General features: G+C 49.9%; 6 protein-coding genes across 6 annotated transcripts; 3 read left to right on the top strand and 3 right to left on the bottom strand.

Annotated features, from left to right (window-relative positions):
* Window positions 1-85: 85 nt before the first annotated feature.
* T310_2637 (Dimethylaniline monooxygenase) lies at window positions 86-1,814 on the bottom strand (the record flags this gene model as incomplete). The annotated part of the gene is made up of 5 exons (XM_013474485.1): window positions 86-967; window positions 1,015-1,318; window positions 1,366-1,524; window positions 1,588-1,675; window positions 1,763-1,814. The coding sequence occupies 5 exons, from the start codon at window positions 1,812-1,814 to the stop codon at window positions 86-88; spliced, it is 1,485 nt and encodes a 494-aa protein (XP_013329939.1).
* Window positions 1,815-2,620: 806 nt separating this feature from the next.
* Window positions 2,621-3,662, top strand: T310_2638 (uncharacterized protein; the record flags this gene model as incomplete). Its single annotated transcript, XM_013474486.1, has 2 exons — window positions 2,621-2,737; window positions 2,913-3,662. The coding sequence occupies 2 exons, from the start codon at window positions 2,621-2,623 to the stop codon at window positions 3,660-3,662; spliced, it is 867 nt and encodes a 288-aa protein (XP_013329940.1).
* A 2,264-nt stretch (window positions 3,663-5,926) lies between these two features.
* On the top strand, window positions 5,927-7,463 carry T310_2639 (uncharacterized protein; the record flags this gene model as incomplete). The annotated part of the gene is made up of 8 exons (XM_013474487.1): window positions 5,927-6,007; window positions 6,049-6,086; window positions 6,145-6,230; window positions 6,288-6,447; window positions 6,573-6,797; window positions 6,855-7,071; window positions 7,159-7,325; window positions 7,433-7,463. The coding sequence occupies 8 exons, from the start codon at window positions 5,927-5,929 to the stop codon at window positions 7,461-7,463; spliced, it is 1,005 nt and encodes a 334-aa protein (XP_013329941.1).
* A 3,246-nt stretch (window positions 7,464-10,709) lies between these two features.
* T310_2640 (Metallo-beta-lactamase superfamily protein) lies at window positions 10,710-11,691 on the top strand (the record flags this gene model as incomplete). The annotated part of the gene is made up of 3 exons (XM_013474488.1): window positions 10,710-10,828; window positions 10,882-11,029; window positions 11,083-11,691. 3 exons carry the CDS (start codon window positions 10,710-10,712, stop codon window positions 11,689-11,691), a joined length of 876 nt encoding a protein of 291 aa, XP_013329942.1.
* A 2,539-nt stretch (window positions 11,692-14,230) lies between these two features.
* T310_2641 (putative transporter) lies at window positions 14,231-15,892 on the bottom strand (the record flags this gene model as incomplete). The annotated part of the gene is made up of 2 exons (XM_013474489.1): window positions 14,231-14,588; window positions 14,655-15,892. The coding sequence occupies 2 exons, from the start codon at window positions 15,890-15,892 to the stop codon at window positions 14,231-14,233; spliced, it is 1,596 nt and encodes a 531-aa protein (XP_013329943.1).
* Window positions 15,893-17,779: 1,887 nt separating this feature from the next.
* Window positions 17,780-19,914, bottom strand: T310_2642 (Acyl-coenzyme A oxidase; the record flags this gene model as incomplete). The annotated part of the gene is made up of 2 exons (XM_013474490.1): window positions 17,780-19,751; window positions 19,802-19,914. 2 exons carry the CDS (start codon window positions 19,912-19,914, stop codon window positions 17,780-17,782), a joined length of 2,085 nt encoding a protein of 694 aa, XP_013329944.1.
* Window positions 19,915-21,399: the final 1,485 nt, after the last annotated feature.

Below are 21,399 nucleotides of genomic sequence, written 5' to 3' on the forward strand. Positions count from 1 at the left end.
TTGCTCTCATCTGACTTGAAATGTCAGTATTTTCTTATTTTTTTAACGTCCAATCGTAAATAACTCCAGATCCTCTGCATTAAACTCATATAAAATATAGACTATCCTTATACGACCCAGGCGATATCACCGTCCAGCCCTCTTCCTCCTCCCTCTCATCGTCGTCGTCTTTGTCCTTTCCCGGTTCTGGAAACTTCTTGACATGCTCAATCGCCCATCTCGTCCGCTCCCCCAGCACCGGCGGATACCGACCCGCGCCTTCAATCCGCGGCAAGCCTGCAATCTCGAACAGCTGTCGCAGATACTCGATCGTCTCGCCGTTGTCCCACGGGATGTCGTGGAATCGGCGTCTCTCACGGCGGACGCGCTCCCATCGCTCCCTCTCCCAGCGTTCCTGCTCCTCCTTCGACGGCAGGGGGATGGCATTCCGTTTTGAAAACACCCGCGCCAGAGCGATGGCCTGGTACTCGAAGGACCGGAAGGTCAGCGTCCGGGGCACACCGACAAGGCCGACGGTAGGAAACTCCCTGAGGAAAGTATGCAGATAGTTCCCGACGAGACGATCCTGGGCGTAATCCCACAGCGGAGCGCCGTTGTTACGCGTGTTCCAAAACGGGAACGAGGCTTTGTATCCCGTGCAGTAGATGACGACGTCGATGTCCGACAGTACAGACCCGTCGTCGAACACGATCTCTCCTGTGGACAGGTACTCTTTCACAATCGGCTTCCATTCGATCCCGGCTGGAGGACGGTCGCCGTCCCAGCGGGCTGGTGATCTTCGCGACTGGTAGACTGGCAGCTTCGCCGTCTTCACCAAGGCGTCCGCCACGTCGTGACCAGAGGCAGCGTTGCCGATGACGAGGACATTTTTCTGTCTGAAGTGTTCTGCTGAGCGGAAGGATTTGGAATGAAGAACCCGGCCGGGGAAGATCTTGATATACTCGTCGAGGCCTTTCACGTGCGGTACCTATGTACTGTCAGTATCTTCTCATACGTTGGCAATTGATTACACACGGAGAACCATACGTATGGGACGCTGTAGTGGCCGTTTGCAAAAATGAGGGCATCAAACTCCTCCTTCCACCAGCGATCTACCTTGGCGACAGGATCATGCTGCCGCAGGGTCAGCGACCAGCGATGTCGACCACCAGGAGACTTGGAGACGTCCTCGACGGTGGTGTTGAGCACGAGAAACTCATCCGTCCGATGCGCGGAGAAGTAGTTCTCAATATACTGCTTGGGCACCCAATGCGGCACAAAGGGGCCGTAGGCAAAGGGGATATCAGAGAAGGACATGGCGATGGCAGGGACATTGCTTCTGTCGGGAGTCAGCATGACCTCTAGACAGATAAGGGGTTCACGCACGTCAGCTCAGCATAAATTGGCGTCCTGTCGTATCGCTCCTGCGAGGATGGCGGAGTGGTCGCTGGTAGATTCTGGGGGATCTCCAACGGAGGATCGATCTCCGGAGGGAGCTTGCCAGGCTGAGGGACGATGAGCGGGTTGGGATCGGGATCGAATATCCTTCATTCAGTTCACGTTAGCAAACATCTGATTCTTTACAAATCCATCATTAACCATTCATACCAGGTCCCTCCAGGCGTTTCCCGCCGCTCAAAAACTCGAATCCGATCAAAGTACTTTTCCGCTGCAAAGGCCGCAGCTGCAGCGGCTCCTACGGAGACGTGTAACTATACATGAACATTTCCAACAATAGCCACCATAGTGAGTGAATGAAAACAAGTGGATGGAGATTAATTACCTGCCGCTCCAGCCCCAATAATGGCCACCGATTTGATATCCAGCGTCTCCATATTACCGATGGTATGCCAATCGACAAAGAAGAGATAACAAAGCCTGGAGATGTTCCTCCACCGGTTCGAGACGTCAATCTTGATGTCTAGCAGATGATCCGTGTTGTGGGGAGATGAAGAATGAATTGTCAGCGTGGCTGTCATTCGCCATCCCGAAGGCGATTGCGTGCTCAGGCTTGACCTGCGAAATGCTGCGGGGAAGCAGCAGCCAAGTTAACATAGTGATATACTCCAATAATAGTAGCAGGGAGTCTTCTATAAATTTATATACATAACTGAGACAGCTATATATGTCGTGATAAATGTAAGGAAGAATTGACGTTATCTTTGCTGACAGCTAATTCTTTCATTTGCTACTCTGTGCCTATTAGCCAAGCCTCATGGATTTCTTCATAAATTTACGAATATCTCAATCTTCTTCTATTATCTATTGGCTTAATAATATTATTAATATGATATCCTACTCTTCTTTCTCATATAGGGTATCGTAGTCGATTATGTGATGGCACGAACAATTGTATTGAATTGCACAACGCCGAGAACAAAATATAAATAATTCAATCCAGGGACATTGACCGGTTGTGATGTTAATTTCCTAGATTAGTGATCTCATGAGCCAATAGAGGTCAACTATTAGATACCACTAATTTGTACAGCCTTCTCACCAGCTATGGAGATAAACACTATAATGCGGCACTATATTTAAGCATATCGGTGGTGAATTCACCCGGACAGGTCTGCACAAGGTGTTGGAATGTGCTCATTATCCAACTGCGCAAGAGTTCGTCGAGAACGTCTCTATTAGAATGACGAAAAAGAGGAGGATAGTGGGAAACGCCAGAACACCCGGGTGGGAACGAGATGACCTAGGGTATATCGCAAAGCCTGACGAGATATATGAGATTCGCGCCCTCAAGAATATTGTCAGCAAGCTTCCAAATTGTAAGCGATTACGGCTTCAGTACCGCATTCGAGAAAATGCGAAAAAGAGTTGGGAACATGAAATTTCGTTGCAGAGGACTGTTGAAGCGATACTTGCTATCTGCGCAGCGACGAGCCTGCCTTTTAGAGGAATCAAGCTGTGTGATCACTACATAGGGACTTATGAAATTAGTATGGGTCCACGCGACTCCATGCCGCAAACCTTTGCTGGAGGCTGCGTGCGCTCTCATTCCGGCTCTGGAGATCGAGCTGGATCCACGGATGAGGGAACTGAAATGGGTCGAGTCATTTCTTATTAAATGCTCGAATCTGAAGCAGCTATGCGTGAGATTCGCAACCTGTGGGGGCTACATTCCAGGTCTGCACCATCGCTTTTTCAACGACATTGCTGCTACGCCGCGAGTGGTGCCTCCCGTCGAGACACTCATGCTCGTAACAAATGGGTTTACACAAGCCCAGCTTACGAAGTTCGTGGGCCGGTTCAAGGATACAATCCGCTCAATTGAACTGTGCGACATTCACATCGACGAAGACGGAAGTTGGGCATCGTTCCTTGGGTGGCTGCAAGAGAATATACCAAACCTAGAAAGATTCGAATTTCAGGCTCTTCAACATGGACGTTGGCCAAATCCCAAGACCGTTTGTTTCGAGTCGATCTTTAAAGACCCCGAACTGGTTTTTAAAGACAATCCTCGAACGCAGAACCCCTACGTGGAACTTGCTGGTGGGAGACTTGAATTGGACACTTACAGGGCCACCCGTGGAAATGGGCCCGTGTGTAATGTGGCGTTCAAAGGATCAAATGCCGGTGCACGGGAGGCTTTGCGGTTGCTCGCGCTGGCAGCAGTTCCTAGAGCCCTTAGGGAAGGCCTTACTCGGTGTATGCCTCGAATTAGGGTATGGTGATGACTTCTCATCCGGAAAAATGCCGTTTTACCCTTCAAAATTGATTTCGTAGGATTGATCCAGAGTCGCTCGATGGTAGTGTCGATGATGGTCCTGAGTCACCGAATGCAATAGCTTAGTTACATGCCCCTCGAATAGTAGGAGGGGGTCTTTGTAGAATTTATATAAATATCTGAGACAGGTATACATATTTGTTGGATGAAAAAGGTATAGATTATCTTTTTATTTTAATAGCTGGTTTTTCTATTTGTATCTTAGCACCTATTAATAATTAAGAAATATGGATTCTCTCTCTATATAAATACATCTATCCTAATAGTTTACTATTATCTATTGGATATAGTAGTGTTATTAATATGATATCTTGCTTTTTTTTCCCTTATATTAGGCATTGAAGTTAATCCTATGATAGTATTGTACTAATAATTATATTGGATTGCACAATTCCGGGAACAAAATCTAAAGTGGAAAATTAAGCAACAAAAGAGAACCCTTTTCTGCAATGTAAGTCATGAAATAGGATAATTCAATTCAAGAACAATGACGGGTTCAGTTGTAGTGCATATACATAGACGAGAAAACAAAAATGTATATTCACACAATAGCACCACAGAATCAAAACAGTCAATAAATAGTAACTCACAAAGAAGGTGATGATAAATTTTTTATGGAAGGCAGAACATTTGTCAAATGCAGAGAAACTAGTAATACTAAAAGGAACAGGCGACAGCTGATCGTCTTTGCCGGTGGCTGCAAGTTGCAGATCTGGCAGGCAACAATCGTCGACCCACTTCAGATCTTATGAATGCATCTATGTCTTACAGTTCCTTGTCCTGTACTTGATCTTTTAAACCTAGTTTGGTATGTCCATGAATCCCTACATCCCAGATTAGGTACATCATGGTTGACATCGTCTTTCTCTTTTCGCAGTACGAACTGCTCATGCGGACGGCGCAGTATCTCTCGACCCTCGACCTGTTGAATGTCGGCTTGACCTGTTCATGCCTCCGCGCTCTCGTCCTACAGTCGAAGCAGGTTTTCGATCGGCTCAAGCGGGTGGCCCTGTGTGACGGGCTTGGTCTCCGCATGCGCCAGGAATTCCGGGGATTTTACAAATCGCGTCCTCCGATTTACGGTTTTCATGGACCAGAAACGGACGAAGAGATTGAGGTCCGACTCTTTAACCTCAAATGCGATGCTGCAAATGCATTTCCGTGTCAGAAGTGAGGAATTAATGTTTGTGAGGTCTGCTGTATCTGTCGACTCTTGTCGAAATCGAATCTGACCAGCCGTCCAAGGAATGTCGCTATGTGCCGCGGATGCGAGATCTGCCTGAATTAAGGTCTCGTCGGCGGCCACATCTGGGCAATGAGTTGTTGAGTCGTTCGCTGATCTGATATTGCCCCATCTGTGATCCAGAGGTTGAAAAGAGCCTTCCTCCGCGACTGTCTGAATACTGCGATTGCGACCAGTACACGCGGTGGATCTGTGTTTACACTGAGAGGGGTAGACGAGGAGATTGAGTATTGTCTTACGTGGACGAAGCCCAGCTGGCAGATGACAGATTGAGGAGAGACGGATGCGACTGGGCAGAGGATATATATGTGGCTTGCTGGTCATCAGCATGAGAGAGCGGTAAAGACAGACGACCTTCGGACACGAATCAACAAGCTGACCAAGTTTCCTCCCCAGTTCTGGTATCCCTGTGGGAAGCGTGTTCTCAGAAGCGGGAATATGCGATGCATTTGGTGCCGCAGCCCGCAGGAGACATAACTTGGGGACGAGGATCCAAATTATACCGTTCTTCGACGATGTAGGCAGCTATTGATAACACGAGAAAAGCAATTGATGCTGATTCGCCTTAGGATCCTTGCTATCCGAAGCTGGTCGTGAAGAACATTCGAGAGAGGCCTGTTATGTTTCCCCCGTTGGCATACGATGGACCAATAGCAGGATAAAGGGTCATAACAGAGGATGTTATCATGGCATCTCTCCTGAGATTTGACACGCCAATGGAAGAGATGCATTGGCCAGATACCCCTGTTCCGCGTTGCCATTTGTGTCGAGTTACAGAACTATATCACCGCACAGACACTTGCGAACTTTACTCAAGCGGGGTTTTGCAAGTGCACAATATAAATTTGACTCTGTTGCTGTGATAGCTAGTTTACTGGCTGGCAAAATAAGAGAACAGGGTCTATTTAAGTGAGATAAATCTCCCTAACGCTTCCACGAACCTGTGTGAAGAGACAGGCATAATCGAAATGACACAACACTTGGAAAACCAACCAGAAAACACAGGACCAGTGATTGAAGTTGATGACGCGGTGATTGATATTGGCGATGTGTGCATTTACCAGAAGCATGATGGAATTTGCACTGACAGTCTAAACAGGAGAAGGATTCGAGTTACGGAGATGAGCTGTATCTCCATGCTACAACATCTAAGAGTTCTGTTGCGGGCTTGCTGACTTCCACGCAGATCAAGCTACACCACATCAGTAACATCAAGTGTCCTTGCCCATGAATACAAGCATGGACGTCGCTATCACAGCTACCATGCAGGAAGTAAGCTGTCGCTATACCATCACAATTGGATCATTTGCCTAACAGAAACTGGTATAGGTTACCAGTTCCCAAATGACGACGAGGAACAGGACCGGCTTGATATGTGCCATCACGTCTACTATCGAGCTCTAGGCGACCGGTTGTTTCTTGCTCCGATCAGCTTGGACGGAAAGCGAGTTCTAGATATAGGGACGGGCACAGGAATTTGGGCAATTCAGTTAGGTATGACATACCAGGATGATCAACGGGATCATTGCTAAGAATACTAGGGGACCTTTATCCTGCAGCAGAATTGGTGAGATTATAGCAGGACATTCTAAGAATCCTACTAATAACTTCTAGATCGTCGGTAATGATCTTAGTCCAATTCAGCCGCAGTGGTAAAAGGCGGTCGATCGCCTTGTGCTTGGATATTTCTAACGAGATAAGGGTGCCTCCGAATGTCAAATTTGTGGTCGATGACGTCGAGCAAGAGTGGGCGAACCCGCAACCATACGATTTCATCCACTGCCGATATATGGTAGGCTCGATCAGGGACTGGCCGAAACTCGTGCGTCAATGCTACCAGTCAGTGCATCCGCAAAAGATAGGGATTTATGAGTTCAAATCTGACCACCTACACAGGAATTTGAGGCCAGGTGGTTGGGTCGAATTCCAAGACACCACGAACAGACTCTATTCTGAGGATGGCACACTGAAAGCCGACAATAACTTACTCAAGCTGATGACTGGTCTTATCGACGCTTGTGCGAAAATTGGCATATCAGGAGACTTCACACCACAGATCAAAGGCGAAGTCGAGAAGGCTGGGTTCGTGAATGTCGAAGAGAAGATTTTCAAGGTGCCTGTTGGGACCTGGCCAAAGGACAAGCGATTGGCAAGTTTGCTTCATTTCTTTAATTGTTGAAGTCTGCTAATGTCAGTACAGAAAGAGATTGGAGCCTTTACTGCTCTTCAATTCATCGAAGGTGTTGAAGGTCTCACTGCTGCTCTCTTCTCCGAGATACTTGGTTGGTCCAAGGGGGAGATTGTGGTCTTTAATGCGAAAGTCAAGGAAGATTGCAAGAGAAGAGATGTCCATTGCATGCATGAAATGTAAGTCTTATTTCCATTCTATCTTTGCTTTCTTCGTTTTTATTTTGTTTTCACCTCAATTCCATCTCCGGATTAAAAATGATTCTGCAAATGCTTACGCTTCACAGACGCGTAGTCATCGGGCAGAAGCCGGAGTAGGAGGTATCTGTGTCATTTTTTGACAGCTGTGTTTGACTAATTTTGAAAATCACACTGTTCGTGCGACACAAAAACAAATTATGATGAGTTGTGGCAGTCCTCGTGAACCTAATCGTCCTCATGTAAAGTAGCAAGGAAAGTCCATATTCAATGAGAACATCCTTTGCTAAGAATATAGTCATGGCCCATTCTGTACCGTAGAGGTCACCGACAGACTAGGGCTTAGGGCCTAGGGTCAGGGCTGGCGTCGCATCTCGAGTCACCTGCCCAGTCTCTGCCACACCCCAAATCCAATCTGTTCCACTCATTACAGATACTTCATCAATGAAATGCCTCGATAAACTCCCTCTATGCTTACATCCCCTCAATCTTTAGCCTTTCCAGATCATTGATTACATGAAAAGCAGATTCATACGAGTCCACCATTCCTAACGGGCCCAGCTTGCACGCCTTCTACATACTCAGAGACAACTCTCAGCTGCCGACAGCTGAATCTGTGATACTGAATATCTGTCCCCAACAGTTCTTACTTGCAGATCATTCCTTTCACGCCTGCTCAACTTCTGGGCGACAAGACCATTTTAGCAGACTAGGAGGGCCATACCCGAGGACAGGTTATCCAGACAGTTAGTCCAAGAACTGCATGAACAATGGTAAATGAAAGGAGTACCCCTCGACGTCCGCTTGTTGGACTCTGTCACCTGGTCCTTGGACTTATCCGGCTCAGGCGACGTCTAGGTTGAGTCGTACCAACCGGCAAGGTATGCTGAGAAGCGTGCCCACATGAAGGGCAGGAGTCTGGGATGTTGAAGGCCTTGTTGGCTCAGGCATTACTGAATACGACCAATCCTCGAAATAGGCATTCAGCAGCGTCATGCTCTGATAGTTCTCGCGATCACACACAATATAGTCGCATAGAAACGCCAACAATTACTTGATGAACACTGACCTAGATCGCCAGCAAGACCAGGATAGCAGCACAATACAGACACTGTTGTTAATTCCACTGCAACTAACTTCCCGGAGATCTACATCGATGAAAATGATCTTCCCTAAACGCGCCACAAAATCTATTTTAAATAAGAAGGCCGCACACCTACATATTCAGATGGAAACCAGTTTCTGTCAATATTCAGCAGACCCCCTCCCTGCGTAGGTCAGCGATTGCCTCTCTAGACAAATCTATCTCCTGCAGAACCTCGTCGGTATGCTCCCCCAACCCCGGCGGGCCTCCGCGTATCGATGGCTGGGATTCACTGAACTTGACCGGCATGCCTGCACATGTCAGCATACGAAATTTCGAGGCCTGGCGGAGGTACTTACCAAGAACCTTGATCTTCCCGTGCACCGATGCCCGCTGTTCGACCGTCTCGACCATGTTGCGTTCCAGCGTCTGCGGATGGGAAAATACCTTCTCCATGCTGTTGATCGGGCTGTAAGGCATAGTCTTGATGAGTCTATATAGGCGTGTGATCGCAGCGCATAAACCAGCAATGATCGTCCGTTTGTCCTCGATAACATTGCATGGTAAGAACTATCTACTGGGATATATATGCAATAGAATGTCATGCGACAGCTTTCACTGTTCCGGTTTATCGATGCTCTCGAGGGCTACCGCTATAGCAGCAGACGGAACTCAAACGACTGAGATCGTCAGAATTCACATTCGATCCACGATCAGCTTCAGACTGCTGCCGGCTAGCAGTTTATTGGCTCAGTGATGTCTTCGGAGTCCCATCCGTCGTCAGTAGTGAGAACACGGCCAGTACTGACAGGCAGCAGGGAATTTCCATCTGCACGACCTTCACCGGCACTTTAGTCCTCCCCGCATTTTAAATCTAGCAAGCAGGGCGACTGTTGCAATCATGATCTGCAGCTTCACTAGTGTCAGGATGCACGCCAGTGAGTAGAGTGATGATTTGCAACTACGTGGGGGAGCGCGTGCTGGAGTTGCCGCGGTCGTATTGACGGGGGCATTGATTGTATAACGAGTCTGTACGAGGTGTAGGTAAGATCTACACGATGCGGCATCATCTATGACCAGTCCAGATCGACCGGCATAAAGACGACAAAAAGATCTACAGAGGGTTACTCAATGCGAACAAAGAACGTTGCAGCAGTACGACATGGATACCTGCTTGGAGTGGAATTTAAATGGACAATATGTTTGGGCAGAGAGTTGAATTACATATCTCATGTGAGCATACCAGTTCGAATCATGACATCCCACTTGCAACGGAGTTATCTGATTACAGCAGAGCATACATCACCTTCAGCTCGGCTAAAGTATTCATGATTCTACGGAGTACCTAGGTCCGGATCGGCGGGAGTCCGAGTCTGGCCATTCCATTGAAACGGGGTTTCTCCGCTTGCTGCCTGCTCCATATATACGGAGTCCGTGGATTTGTGTGCAGAATGAAGTTGTTGTCTCAGTGGGCATCGGTATATTGCTTCGATTAGTATCGCATGCTTGCCTATTGGCAATTCCCTATTTTTGAGACATGGGCATGAGATGAGCTGCTCTAGAATACATTCCCGAAAATTCATGATCGTGACATCGTTGGTTCTATTACGCCATGGCTACCGCAGCAATACAGATTTATGTATCTAAATACTCGCCATCAGGCTCCTCTTCGGCGTGATCTGTATTCCATCAGTCATAGCATTTTCACTCCTTGCCATTGTGTCATTCGCCAGAGGGGAAATGCCGAGCAGAACAAGGAAAGCTTCTCCTCGGACCGAGTCCAACGGCAAGTCAGACGGCGTTTAGCAAAGCCTGATCGACAGCCAAAAGCAAGACGAACGAGCGCCTGCTGGAGCCGTGCAACTCTAATACACACTAACTAGACAGGTCGTGCTGTTCGGGGGCCAATTCTAGCCCGAAATACTCGCCCGCATCCCGATCTCCCCGGCCGGGGTCTTTTCCGCGGGGCAGAGTTAGCGGTCGTTAGAATACAGCCAATGTGATTCGTCCAGAGGAGGACCGTGCCATGACTCGGGTGCAGGTTCGGAGACAAGGAAGCAGGCTGGCTATGTATTCCACCGCGTGCAGACTCCGCTTTGCTGGGCCGGAACGCGGGGTAAGCATGCAGGGGAAAGTGTGGAGAAGGTTGGAGAGAGAGAATCGAACAGCACCGAACACGAGCGCCTCGCCGCATATATAATGGCCCGCTGAGGACCGTGGGGAGCGCAATGGAGCATCCTGCTGCTTCTTTTTGTCTTCTGTAGCAATTGTCATTGAGCAACATGTCCGGCTCCGACACTGCCCGTCTGCTGGCCCAGGCCGCCGTGCCGGCCTTCAAGTGCCCCCCTGGCACCAAGATGCACATCCTCGACCTAGGGACGCTGGAGGCGGATGAGGGGTGGTAAGTAGCTCGACTGATGTGTCTGCATTCGTATGCCTGGCTGACGACCGCAGGCTCCTCCGCGGAGGTAACACCAGCACTCGCCATGAAGCCAATCCCCAGCACAAGCGCCGGAAGCTGATCGTCCTGGCTGCCCTGATCGAGCATCCGGATTTCGGCCTGATCCTGTTCGAGACGGGCTGCGCGGAGAACATCGAAGTTGTATGTAGCCACTAGTAGTCAATTACATAGGCATGACTTGCTGACTGCCGCAGAAATGGCCTGCCCCCGTCACCGACGTCTTCCCCCGCGTCGAGTACCGCGAGGACCAGAAGCTGCCGGCCGCCATCAAGGCGACTGGGAACGACATCAAGGACGTCAAAGCCGTCGTCATCGGGCACCTGCATCTCGACCACGCGGGCGGGCTGGAGCACTTCATCGGCACGGACGTGCCCATCTACGTGCACGAGGAGGAGTTCAAGCACGCATGCTGGGCTGTGGCCACGGGGGCGGACCTGGGCGTGTATCTGGCGCACTACATGGACCTGGAGAAGCTGAAGTGGACGACGTTCAACGACGACCACTTCGACCTGGCGCAGGGCATCACGCTGCACTACTCGCCGGGCCACACGCCGGGGCTGGTGGTCATGCAGATCAACCTCGAGAAGGACGGCACCTTCATCTGGACGACGGACCAGTTCCACATCAAGGAGAACTACGAGCTCAGCCACCCGCATGGCTGGCTGGCGCGCGACCACAACGCCTGGATCCGCAGTCTGAACATGATCCGCCGGCTGCAGCGGCTGTTCAACGCCAAGCTGGTGTTTGGGCATGATCTCGAGACGGCCAACGAGCTGCGGGCGGCGAAGAAGTATTATGAGTGATGAAGTCGGCATGAGGATGAATTAGTCATGTTTATATTGATGACGTTGTACATGTTGAATGAAATGATTGTAAGTATCAGTGACAGGGGAGTGTAGGTAATGACAGACGATTGGATGTAAGCAGAAAGCAACAACTCGTGTCTGCGAGTTTTCATATATATCTCTTGATTTAATGCTACGTGCAATTTATTTTACCCATTTTGGTGTTCAACGATTAAACTGACAAGAATTGTAAATCTGAAATCTTGGCCAGGATAGCCTATGAAAAGAGTAGTTGCTTTCAGTCTATCAATGCACAAGTTTGACCTCACCTGCGCTAGTAAGCTGTCGCTTGTTTATTTATTAATTTGTTTCTTTTCCTTTCATTTCTTTCTTTTTTGAATGAATACGGAATTACCAGCTTCATCCAGGACACATTCGAATCGTCGTTCGATTAAAAGCATTCCACAGAACGAGATTCAAATCCCAAGTAAATATTTTCTGGCCTGTTCTTTTCTTTCCTTTCCCGTTTCCTCTTCTCTTTCGTAAACAGTTGCTAGTTGTTATCCGTTAGAAATGTATGACGAGGGAGCTCTGTGTGTCGCACTGTCTATTCCATGCACCCGTGGGTAGACTCTTTGTTGATTTTCAGAAAGATGCAGTCTTAGTATTACTTAAGAGGACAAAAGATAGAAAGCAATGTCAAAACTCCTAGACTAAAATGAAACCACGAGTAATAGCCTCGCCGCATTTCCATGTCGTCGGGTTACGCTGAATTACGAATCTCCACCTCAAAATTAGGATCGTCTGGATCCTTGATTTTAGGCTCTAAGGAGTCTTCCGGAGAAGGAGGGTTTTTGGATGGATTTTCCCCTGAACGGACAGGAAGGCATTATTTAGTGCATGGATGATGACTGCTGGTCTCAGCACGGCTGATTATAAGCTGGTTGGTAGAGCAGACCGATACGATGTATAGGGAAAACTCTGATATGCTCTAGTTCTACTAGCAGATCCTCCGCCAGTAGAAGGGAGCCTTGTACATGGGAGCACGCCCTACCCCCGCAAAGACATCTTGTTCTGATCCTGCAGTTGGTCAGCCAGCTGAGATTGTTGCTGGATTACGTCTACTTCCAGCCAGGATCAAGCAAGAATGATCCAGGATAGGAGATGCCTTGCTGTCTTGTTTGTGTTGAGCCGGACATTCAAGTCATAGTCGATCTTGCTGTGAAAGAGAATCTGAGGACCACAGGAAGCTGTCTGTACATGTACATGTAGTTAAGACAGTTACTACAAGCTGCCTACCTCTACGCACTTCACATTGTTGGGGAACTCATAGATGCTGGAGATGGAAAGCGTCTGACTCCAGGTTGCAAGGTTGCTGACCAGCACCATGGATCGTGTTCTCAGAATGTAGAAAACATTCCCTGAAGCGTCAGTCTTACCTGTCAAACAAAAGCAGGAGTCCTTTGTGTGGATGCTTTGGGTTCTATACAAAGGTAAATCCAGCCATCCAGGAGTAGTACTCTAAATAAATTATGGATAAATATAGACACGAAGTAGGGATAGTAAGAGAAATATATAATAGGTTTAATCTATAGTATGGATAATAACCATGTCTACGTCAGATTCACCTAAAGCCGGCAGAAACAGAACCATCCCTCCCTGTTCAAGAAATACTCTGTCTCATTCTGCTTCTACCTGTAAACAAGCTGTATCAGCACCTATAGCATCGCACAAAGGGAAGCAGAACCAAATATCACCGGGGAGAAGCAAGGCACGTCTGATCTGGACAGGCCAAGCTCCCAATAGCTGAGCTATCTAGCTCGCTGATTGATATATTGATGGAGTTGTTTAACTATATATAGGGCAGCTACATGCAGCAGGTGAGGGGGACGTCGGAGAAGAAAAGTCACCGGCCACGAATGTAGACGAAAGTTGTATACTTCTATGACTGGACAGAAAGATTAAAAAATCAAAAATAACAGAGAAAGGGGAAGAGGATGAGATTTTTATAATTGCACAGCTACGACAAGGCGCACAAGACACAACAATAAGGGATGGAAAAAAAAATTCTCATCACATCATGCGTTTTGAGCTAGATATTGGCAAGCAGCTCGCATTATGGATAGATAGATATATATAAAAAAAGAGAAATAATGCCCATTCATAGCTCATATACTCACCTCCATAAACCATTGAAACAGAGTGATCTTGAGTATAGATAGCGGATTAATTAATAGCAGTCATCCAGCTTCACTGTAGATATCATCTCTTCGACCCAATCCACTTCTTTATCTAACGACAGATTGCTTTTTGGCAATTAAAAAAAAAGGGAAGAAGGGAGTGGGAGGAAATACCCAGCTAGTAACCTGGGTCTGATAACCTGCAATCATGCGACGCATACATCATTAACATTATCTATATATCTATCTATACTCTATCTAATCCACTCGTCCAAGACATGTACATACACGGTATATAACCATCACAGAACCATATATACATGTACTCGTTGAGATGTATATACTGCATTAGCCTTTTATACAGCAGAAAGCTCTTTTTACTGACCACTACCAGTGTCCTCTTTTTCTTCGTCCTTCTCGTTAGAAGGCTCCCTGCGAGATCGTCGCCACGACACGATCATATAGCACACGGAGATCACCAGTCCCAGCCCTGCCAGCCCCGTACCGAGGTACTCCGCTCCGCGGTAGCCGCGGAGCACGTCCTGGCCGTGACGGTTGACGTGCACTTCCACTGTGCCGGCCAAACCCAGGCCGATCGAGATGGAGTAGTTCACGACGGTGCTGACCAGCGACGCGGCCAGGCCTTGGTGCCGCCGGGGCATGGCGTTGCTGAGGATTATCGTTCCGGAGGGGAAGGACATGTCCCTAAGCAGGTCAGTGGGTTGCAGACAGAATCTGTTTTGCATTACTTACATTCCCCATGGCGTGATCAGGATAATGACAAATGCCTGCGCCCAGTACGTCTGATTCAGCGGGATCGTCGCATTGAGGGCATTGCCAATCGTGAAAGCAGACATGGCGCAGAACATGATAAAGCTCGGCGGCACCCGGCCCAGCAGAAAGCCCGTCATGATGGCCGCGATGGCTCCGACGATAGGCGCGGCAGTCCACTTGGCCAGTGCCAGCAGCGGGGTGTCGCCCTTAATGGTCTCCATGAACTGGTAGTAGTAGTAGATGACGATCCCGAAGCTTGACCAGCCGGCAGCAATACAGCCCAACACCCACGCGAGCTCACCTGAAAACACCGCTCGAGGAAGCAGCGGACAGGCGGCATTCCGCTCTACAAAAGCAAACAGAGCCAGGAAGAGAAAGCCGACGATCAGCAAAACGTAGGTGTACGGATCGGTCCAGCCGACCAGGGGCGCCTGGTTCCAGGCAAAGTTGATGAGCACCAGTCCGCTGATGCCGGTCACCGCGCCAAACAGATCGATGCGCGCGATGGCGGACAGATTGTCGGTGTGTCTGGGGGTCGGGGTGCGCGGGATGGCCAGCAGACCCAGCACGGCGAAGAGGAAGCAGAACATGCCCATGACCCAGTAGCTCCAGGGCCACCAGACGAGCTGGCTGAAAATGGCAGCGAAGACACCACCGACAACAAACCCGCTCGGCGCCGCAGCGCCAAACAGACTGAAGATCATCCCTTTCTTGGGTCCTGGCGGGTATGCGCGGCCCAGGATGGCAATACTGTTGGGAAGCAGCATGGCAGGCCCGATGCCCTGGAACGCGCGGCAGCAGTTGAAGAAGATGGGACCGGACCAGACGCTGAAGCCGGCGAGCAGCGACCAGAGGCCGTACCAGCAGAAGCCGGTGACGAACATCAGTTTGTGGCCGTACAGATCGCCCAGCCGGCCGGCAACGAGGATGAATGTGCCCACAGTCAAGCTGTACGCGGCGGCGAACCAGCTCATCTGGCCGGGGTCATCGGTGTTGAAGCTCTCGGCGATGATGTGCGCGGTGGGAATGGACAGCGACAGACCGGTCTGGGTCAGGAACTGGGCCATGCAGATGACGAAGACGAAGAAGATCTCGCCGAGGAGGGTCGACGGGGGGTCGACGCGCGAGCGCGTGGACTGGATGGGCGAGAGGTCCTCGGGGTCGGCATCACGGTGCGTCTCATGGCGGTCGAGCTTGTCATGCTGGGGTGCTGCATCTGGCTGTGGCGGAGACGTAGATGGCGATGTATCGGCAGGTGCATCCATTTCGACAGAATCAGCAGTGTCGTTTGGCATTGCACAGTCTAGGCGCATCTGCCTATTTAAACCAGGTCAATCGTCGGCGAGAGCGCAAATTCGACATGATAAATCCGAGATAGAGAAATATCTGTCGGTGACGCTAGAGGGCCCACAGGAGACATGAGGCGAAAGTTATCAGCCAGGCAGAATATTCACATGTGGGTACGCAGCGACACACAGACAGCTCTCGTAATCGCCCTTCATGTACGGAATACACTCATACGTATACTCTCACGTATTTCTGCCACTATCTCAGCCAGTCCCGACGACCGACATCGGGGTCAAGCAGCATTATCCATCCGTATATCCGAGTTGGCAGAAGCAACGACTCCCGGCCCGAATCGGGGATTCCGGCCAATCACCACGTGAGCCCGTTGCCGAATGCACGTGCCAGGCGAGAGATGATCAGATAAGATCGCCAAGATGACGCCAGAATGCAGATCCTAATTGAGCGGATTAACAAACAGCCGGAAAAAAATAATTATTATTATTCGAATGAGCAAGTGTAGATTCTTCATGACTCTAAAATATCATGAATACGGAGTACAGAGTAGATCTGCCTTTGGCATACAGTTGGTACTCTTCGCGGATAAAGAATCACCCGTCGACGGGACCGGGATTCCGAGCCAGTAATCTCATTGGGCAGGGATATCACAGCCGCCATGCCTGAATGGGAATTAATAGTATATGCAAATTTGCTGAAATTTCCTTTCTGAATGACCTTTTTTTCATTTCCTTTTGCAATTTCGGCTGTGTTGACATCTGTACCTCGATGGTTGAGAGAAGTTTATTGTTACTAGTCATTGCAGTTGCATATGCATGAACCTGTCCTTTTCTCATACTTTTAACAACTTAATTAATTAGTGAATCCTCGAAAAACAAAAGGAAAAAAAAATAAGAGTTAACCGCGAAACGAAGCATATAGACATACATGCTTGATTAATCACAAAGACCCTCAGCTCACTCTGTCATATAAAAGCAAGACCGTATTCTATAGAATTCATGAGATATTACCGTATTACTTACTGTCTGAGAATAATCGTTGTTCAGAATAGCCCAGAAACAACATAAACAACAATATCCGAAAGAAAGAAGAACATAGAACATGCCAGGATGAACCTAAAAGAGAAACCACACTGGCGAGTAAACACAGGAACCCTCGAGCTTATTTTTTTTTCGTAAGTTTCCAGTTTTTTTTCGAGAACAGCCATAGGAGAATGGTCATGCTTATATTATATTGCACGAAAGCTGCACAGTTAAGCTAGCTACCTCTGGACCGTACTGTACCTAGATAGCGAAGGAATAGCAGTGTACTCTGGACCTATTCTATAGTTCTCACATGATTGCCCCCACCTTCTCTACTATTGCTTTACTACTTAAGTGTGGGGGAGCCAGTGGGGGAATAATTTCCTAATAATAGCTGTTTCTGCTACAATCTCCCCCACACTACCTCATACGCGGGATATACCTACGAACCACCTCAGCAATGGAGAGATCTCGTGGATTTTGGTGGGTAGTTCATGAGCATGTGGTATTCGTGCAAGGTATACGATCTAAACAACAAACCTTATATAACAATATATAACAATGACAAAGTTGTACAGTCATGGGGGTCTGGTATGTACATACACTCATTCAACATGACAGATAACCGGATAACAGAACAATAACAAAGAAAAGCAAAAACATAGTATGCTGCTGCTGCTGTGGTGTAAAAACGGCATCGGCTAATGACTTCCGCTCCCCCACTATACGTTCGTTCAACATGACGGATAACCGGATAACATCAACAATAATAATGAAAAGCAGAAATCTAGTATGCTGCTGCTGCTGCTGCCGCTGCCGCTGCCGCCGCTACAGCCGCGCCCGCAGCATCGGCTTGATCTCCTGCTCCCACGGCTCAACAAGCATCCCACCCTGCTCCTGCGCATGCTGGTTGACTGGTAGCTGCCGTGTCCAGGCCATCAGTCGCTCGTAGACATTGCCGTCCTTGGCCCCCAGCGCGCTGCACAGGCTGGCGTCCGTAAAGTCCCACGAGTCGGTCAGCGCTATGATATCCGGACAGAGCTGCGCCAGGAGATCATCGACGTGCTCGCGCATTGTGTCCAGCTGGTCCAGCGAGAGGTGTCCGTCCTCGACAAAGGATAGCCCGCCGCTAGCGTTCGGGTTGGTGATGGTCGTCAGCGCAAAGAGAGCTGCGAGCCGCGTCAGGACGGGCTTCAGCGATGGCTCGACCAGAGCAATGCGGTCAAGGAACGAGCTCAGCGCCACGTAGTCCACGTAGGCGCGACCCGCGTGGAGGATCTCCATCATGTGCTTGTTCCATGCGTCCGCCATGGACATCTGGTCCCGACGCATAGCCTGCGTGAACCTGTTGTGCGCCGCGGCGAGAAGACGGAGTGAGCGATGCCGGAAGATGGCGAGCAAGGTATCTGGCTCCAACAGTTGTGTGCCGCTCGCCGTGCAACGGGACGGGCTTCCAGAGACAAAATACGTGGGAAACCCCCGAGCGATGTAGTCGAGGTCGGGTTCGATCTTCTTGCCGGCGTACAGTGCGTCCACCCGCTGCAACAGATACCGCACCAGTTGCTGCCACAGGACGTAGTTCTCGCCCTCAAAGGTCACAGTTGCGGACACCGCAGCCAGAATCTCCGGAAGGCCCGACGTCGCGACATACCCGTGCCCACCGCACATGCGGCGCGCTTCCTCGACACCGGCACATGCCAGCGTGGTGCTCCACGCCTTCATGCCGCAACACAGAGCGTGAGTGAAGGGAAGCCGGCTGTGGTTGCCATCCTTCTGCTGCTGGATCAACGTCCGACAGTGCTGGTCGAGGTCCTTGGAGGCGAACAGGATGGCGTAGGCTTGGGAGATAAGCGTGAGAAGGCGGTAGTGCTGCGACTTGTATGTGACGAGGGTGACCTCGTTGTTCGAACTGGCATTCATGCCCTGTCCCTGTTCGCGCACGGTCGAGTAACGTGCGGCAATGGTCAATGCCTGGGCGAGAGAGAAGCTCGCGGCCCGGGTGATAACGGCGCGGTTGTATAGCATGGTAGCGTACGCCAGCTTGGAATACGCGACGTCTTTAGATGCACTTCGGACGTAGGTGCCATCGCGCAAGACCTGCGCGTGGGCCATCAGCAGCCCGTCGCGGGGGATGCGGACGTTGTTGAACCGGGCATAGCCATTGCAGGTGCCGTTATACGACATCTTGATGCCAATGTCGCCGAGCTCGACACCTGGCATTGGCGAGAAGTCCTCGAGGGAGCGGAACTGCACGACGAAGGGGTGGATGCCATAGTCCTTCCCCTGGGTTATCAATCGAGCCATGACGACGGCGTGCGAGCAGCTGAGGCCGATGGCCCCGGGCCAGTATTTGGTGGATGTCAGGGTCGGGGAGTTGATCACAAACTCGTCTGTCTCGGGGTCAAACGTGGCGGTTGTCTCGATGCCACGCACATGCGAGCCATGTGCCAGCTCTGTCTGGGCATAGGCACCGTTGATCTGCATCTTGTCGATCAGGGGCAGCCAGTAGGCCTGCTGCTCGGGCGTGCCTTGCAGCTCGATCGTCTTGCGGAACATGAGGAAATGCAGTCCAAACGGCGTCGCGTTGGAGAGTTGGTAGCGCTCGTTGAGGAACTCAAAGTGTCGGTGGCCGTAGTCGAGCATGTCGTTGGTGATGGCCGCTGCTCGTTCCAGTCCATGCAGGTACAGCTCCTCGCGGTTCAGGCCCGAGTAGACCTTGGGCAGCTTCATGTTGTCCAACAGACCCAGCGCAGACTCGACGCGATGGAAGGCGGCCCGGCGGGATCGCACTGTCTCTTCGCTGCCATTGCCTGTCAGCAGAGTCACTAAGCCCGCAGACGGGGTGCGTACTCATCGTGGATGACAATCGTCAGCCTCTCTGGATCGAAAGTGGCGGCCTGTCTGGCCTGAGCCATCAAAAGCATCTGCCTGTTCAGAGTCTCCATGGCGCGAGAAACACCCATGCTGTCCTGCCAATCTCGTCAGCCATCAGGAGGGGCTCGCAGCGCCCTCTTATGGCTCCTGCCGTGCTCTGACTCGGCTGCTGACTCGAGCCCGGCATCTTCCAGCCGGCCAGCGCCGCTCTCTTCACTTTCCTGGGCAGGAACCCGGTCATCAGAGACATCTAGTCGGCAGGAAAACCGGTTTCCAACGAGGCTGAACATTGATGCTGGAGCGATCGATCTTCGCAGCCGCATCCCCGGGCCTATGGCAGGCTGTGTCTGCACCAGTGCCATCGCACCGGACGAACTGCAGTGCCCGATCGACCAAGAGCAGGCTGACACGTCACGGTTCTGCATCTCGTGGCCGGCATCATCGTGCATGGTTCGCCAGGCTGGCTGAGGCGATGCAAGGGCAGGCAGATCGAATGTGACCAGTAGGAGCAGCGTCTATTAATATTAGTACGGCAGTTCATGCACTGCGAAAGCCGATCGCCCAGGCTGCAGATCTCGATCTGATGGCGACGATTGGCGCCAACGGCGTGCGAGGCCATCCCCACCGTTCTTCCCGGTCTTTGGGACGCCTGATGCAGCGATCGGCGATCCATTCTTGAGGTTTGGGCCTTCTTCACTGCTGAAGCCCCTCACGAGACCAAGACATTACGTGTAGCGCTGCCTATCCTCTGCTGACCATTTCCCCTTCTTGACAATGGCAGGTTTGGCCTCGAATGTGACCTGTAGCGCTTGGCCGATGACATCAGAGCTGAACCAGCCTTAAGCTTATCGGTCCTAAAGCAAGCTGAACCAGTCGTTCGTCTCCTCTCTTTCCCCCTTTCTGGATATATCGATTGAACGAAAAAGAAAAAGGATGAGTGCAAGGTACGCGCTGCAGAGAATGGCCCAAAATTCAGAAAAGATTCGTGCGCCACCCAATATACAGTCACGTGGACCCACCTGACCTCTCGATCGGATCGAGATCGCAGCCACCGCCATTTCTCCACAGACTGAGTTGTCGATAAAGTGTTTCTGTAGAGCAATTCTTTTAACTAAAGCTTATTCATTAATTGCACGTTCTGCAATGTGGTAGATTGTAGACAATTCTGTCTGGAAATACCGCATGCGTTCTTACGAGACAAATAAATAAAAAAGAAAACCCCATCGTCTGTGCTTGCAGTATAAACAAACTTTCCTAATACCGCCAGTATACAGAGTGCTGAAGTTGCATAATGTATTAAGGGAATCAACTGGGTAGGATTCAAAAAAAGAATGGGCCAGACTTGCAGGGAAGAGACAAGGACAAGGGCTACGTTAAAAACGGGTGGCACCTCTTTATTTACTCTCATAAACGGGAGCCTCTTACTAAAGAGGATTATTTAAAAGAATGAAAGAGAATGGAAGAGTTTAGAGCAATATGGGAAGCCAGGAAGGCTGAAAAATAAAACTAGAAAAAAGGGAAGCATTTACGCTATACGACAGGTGTTTTTTTGTAGTTTTACTTGCGAATAGAGC

Source organism: Rasamsonia emersonii, assembly GCF_000968595.1.
Source record: "Rasamsonia emersonii CBS 393.64 chromosome Unknown ctg1118621760034, whole genome shotgun sequence".
In the NCBI taxonomy this organism is placed as follows: domain Eukaryota; kingdom Fungi; phylum Ascomycota; class Eurotiomycetes; order Eurotiales; family Trichocomaceae; genus Rasamsonia; species Rasamsonia emersonii.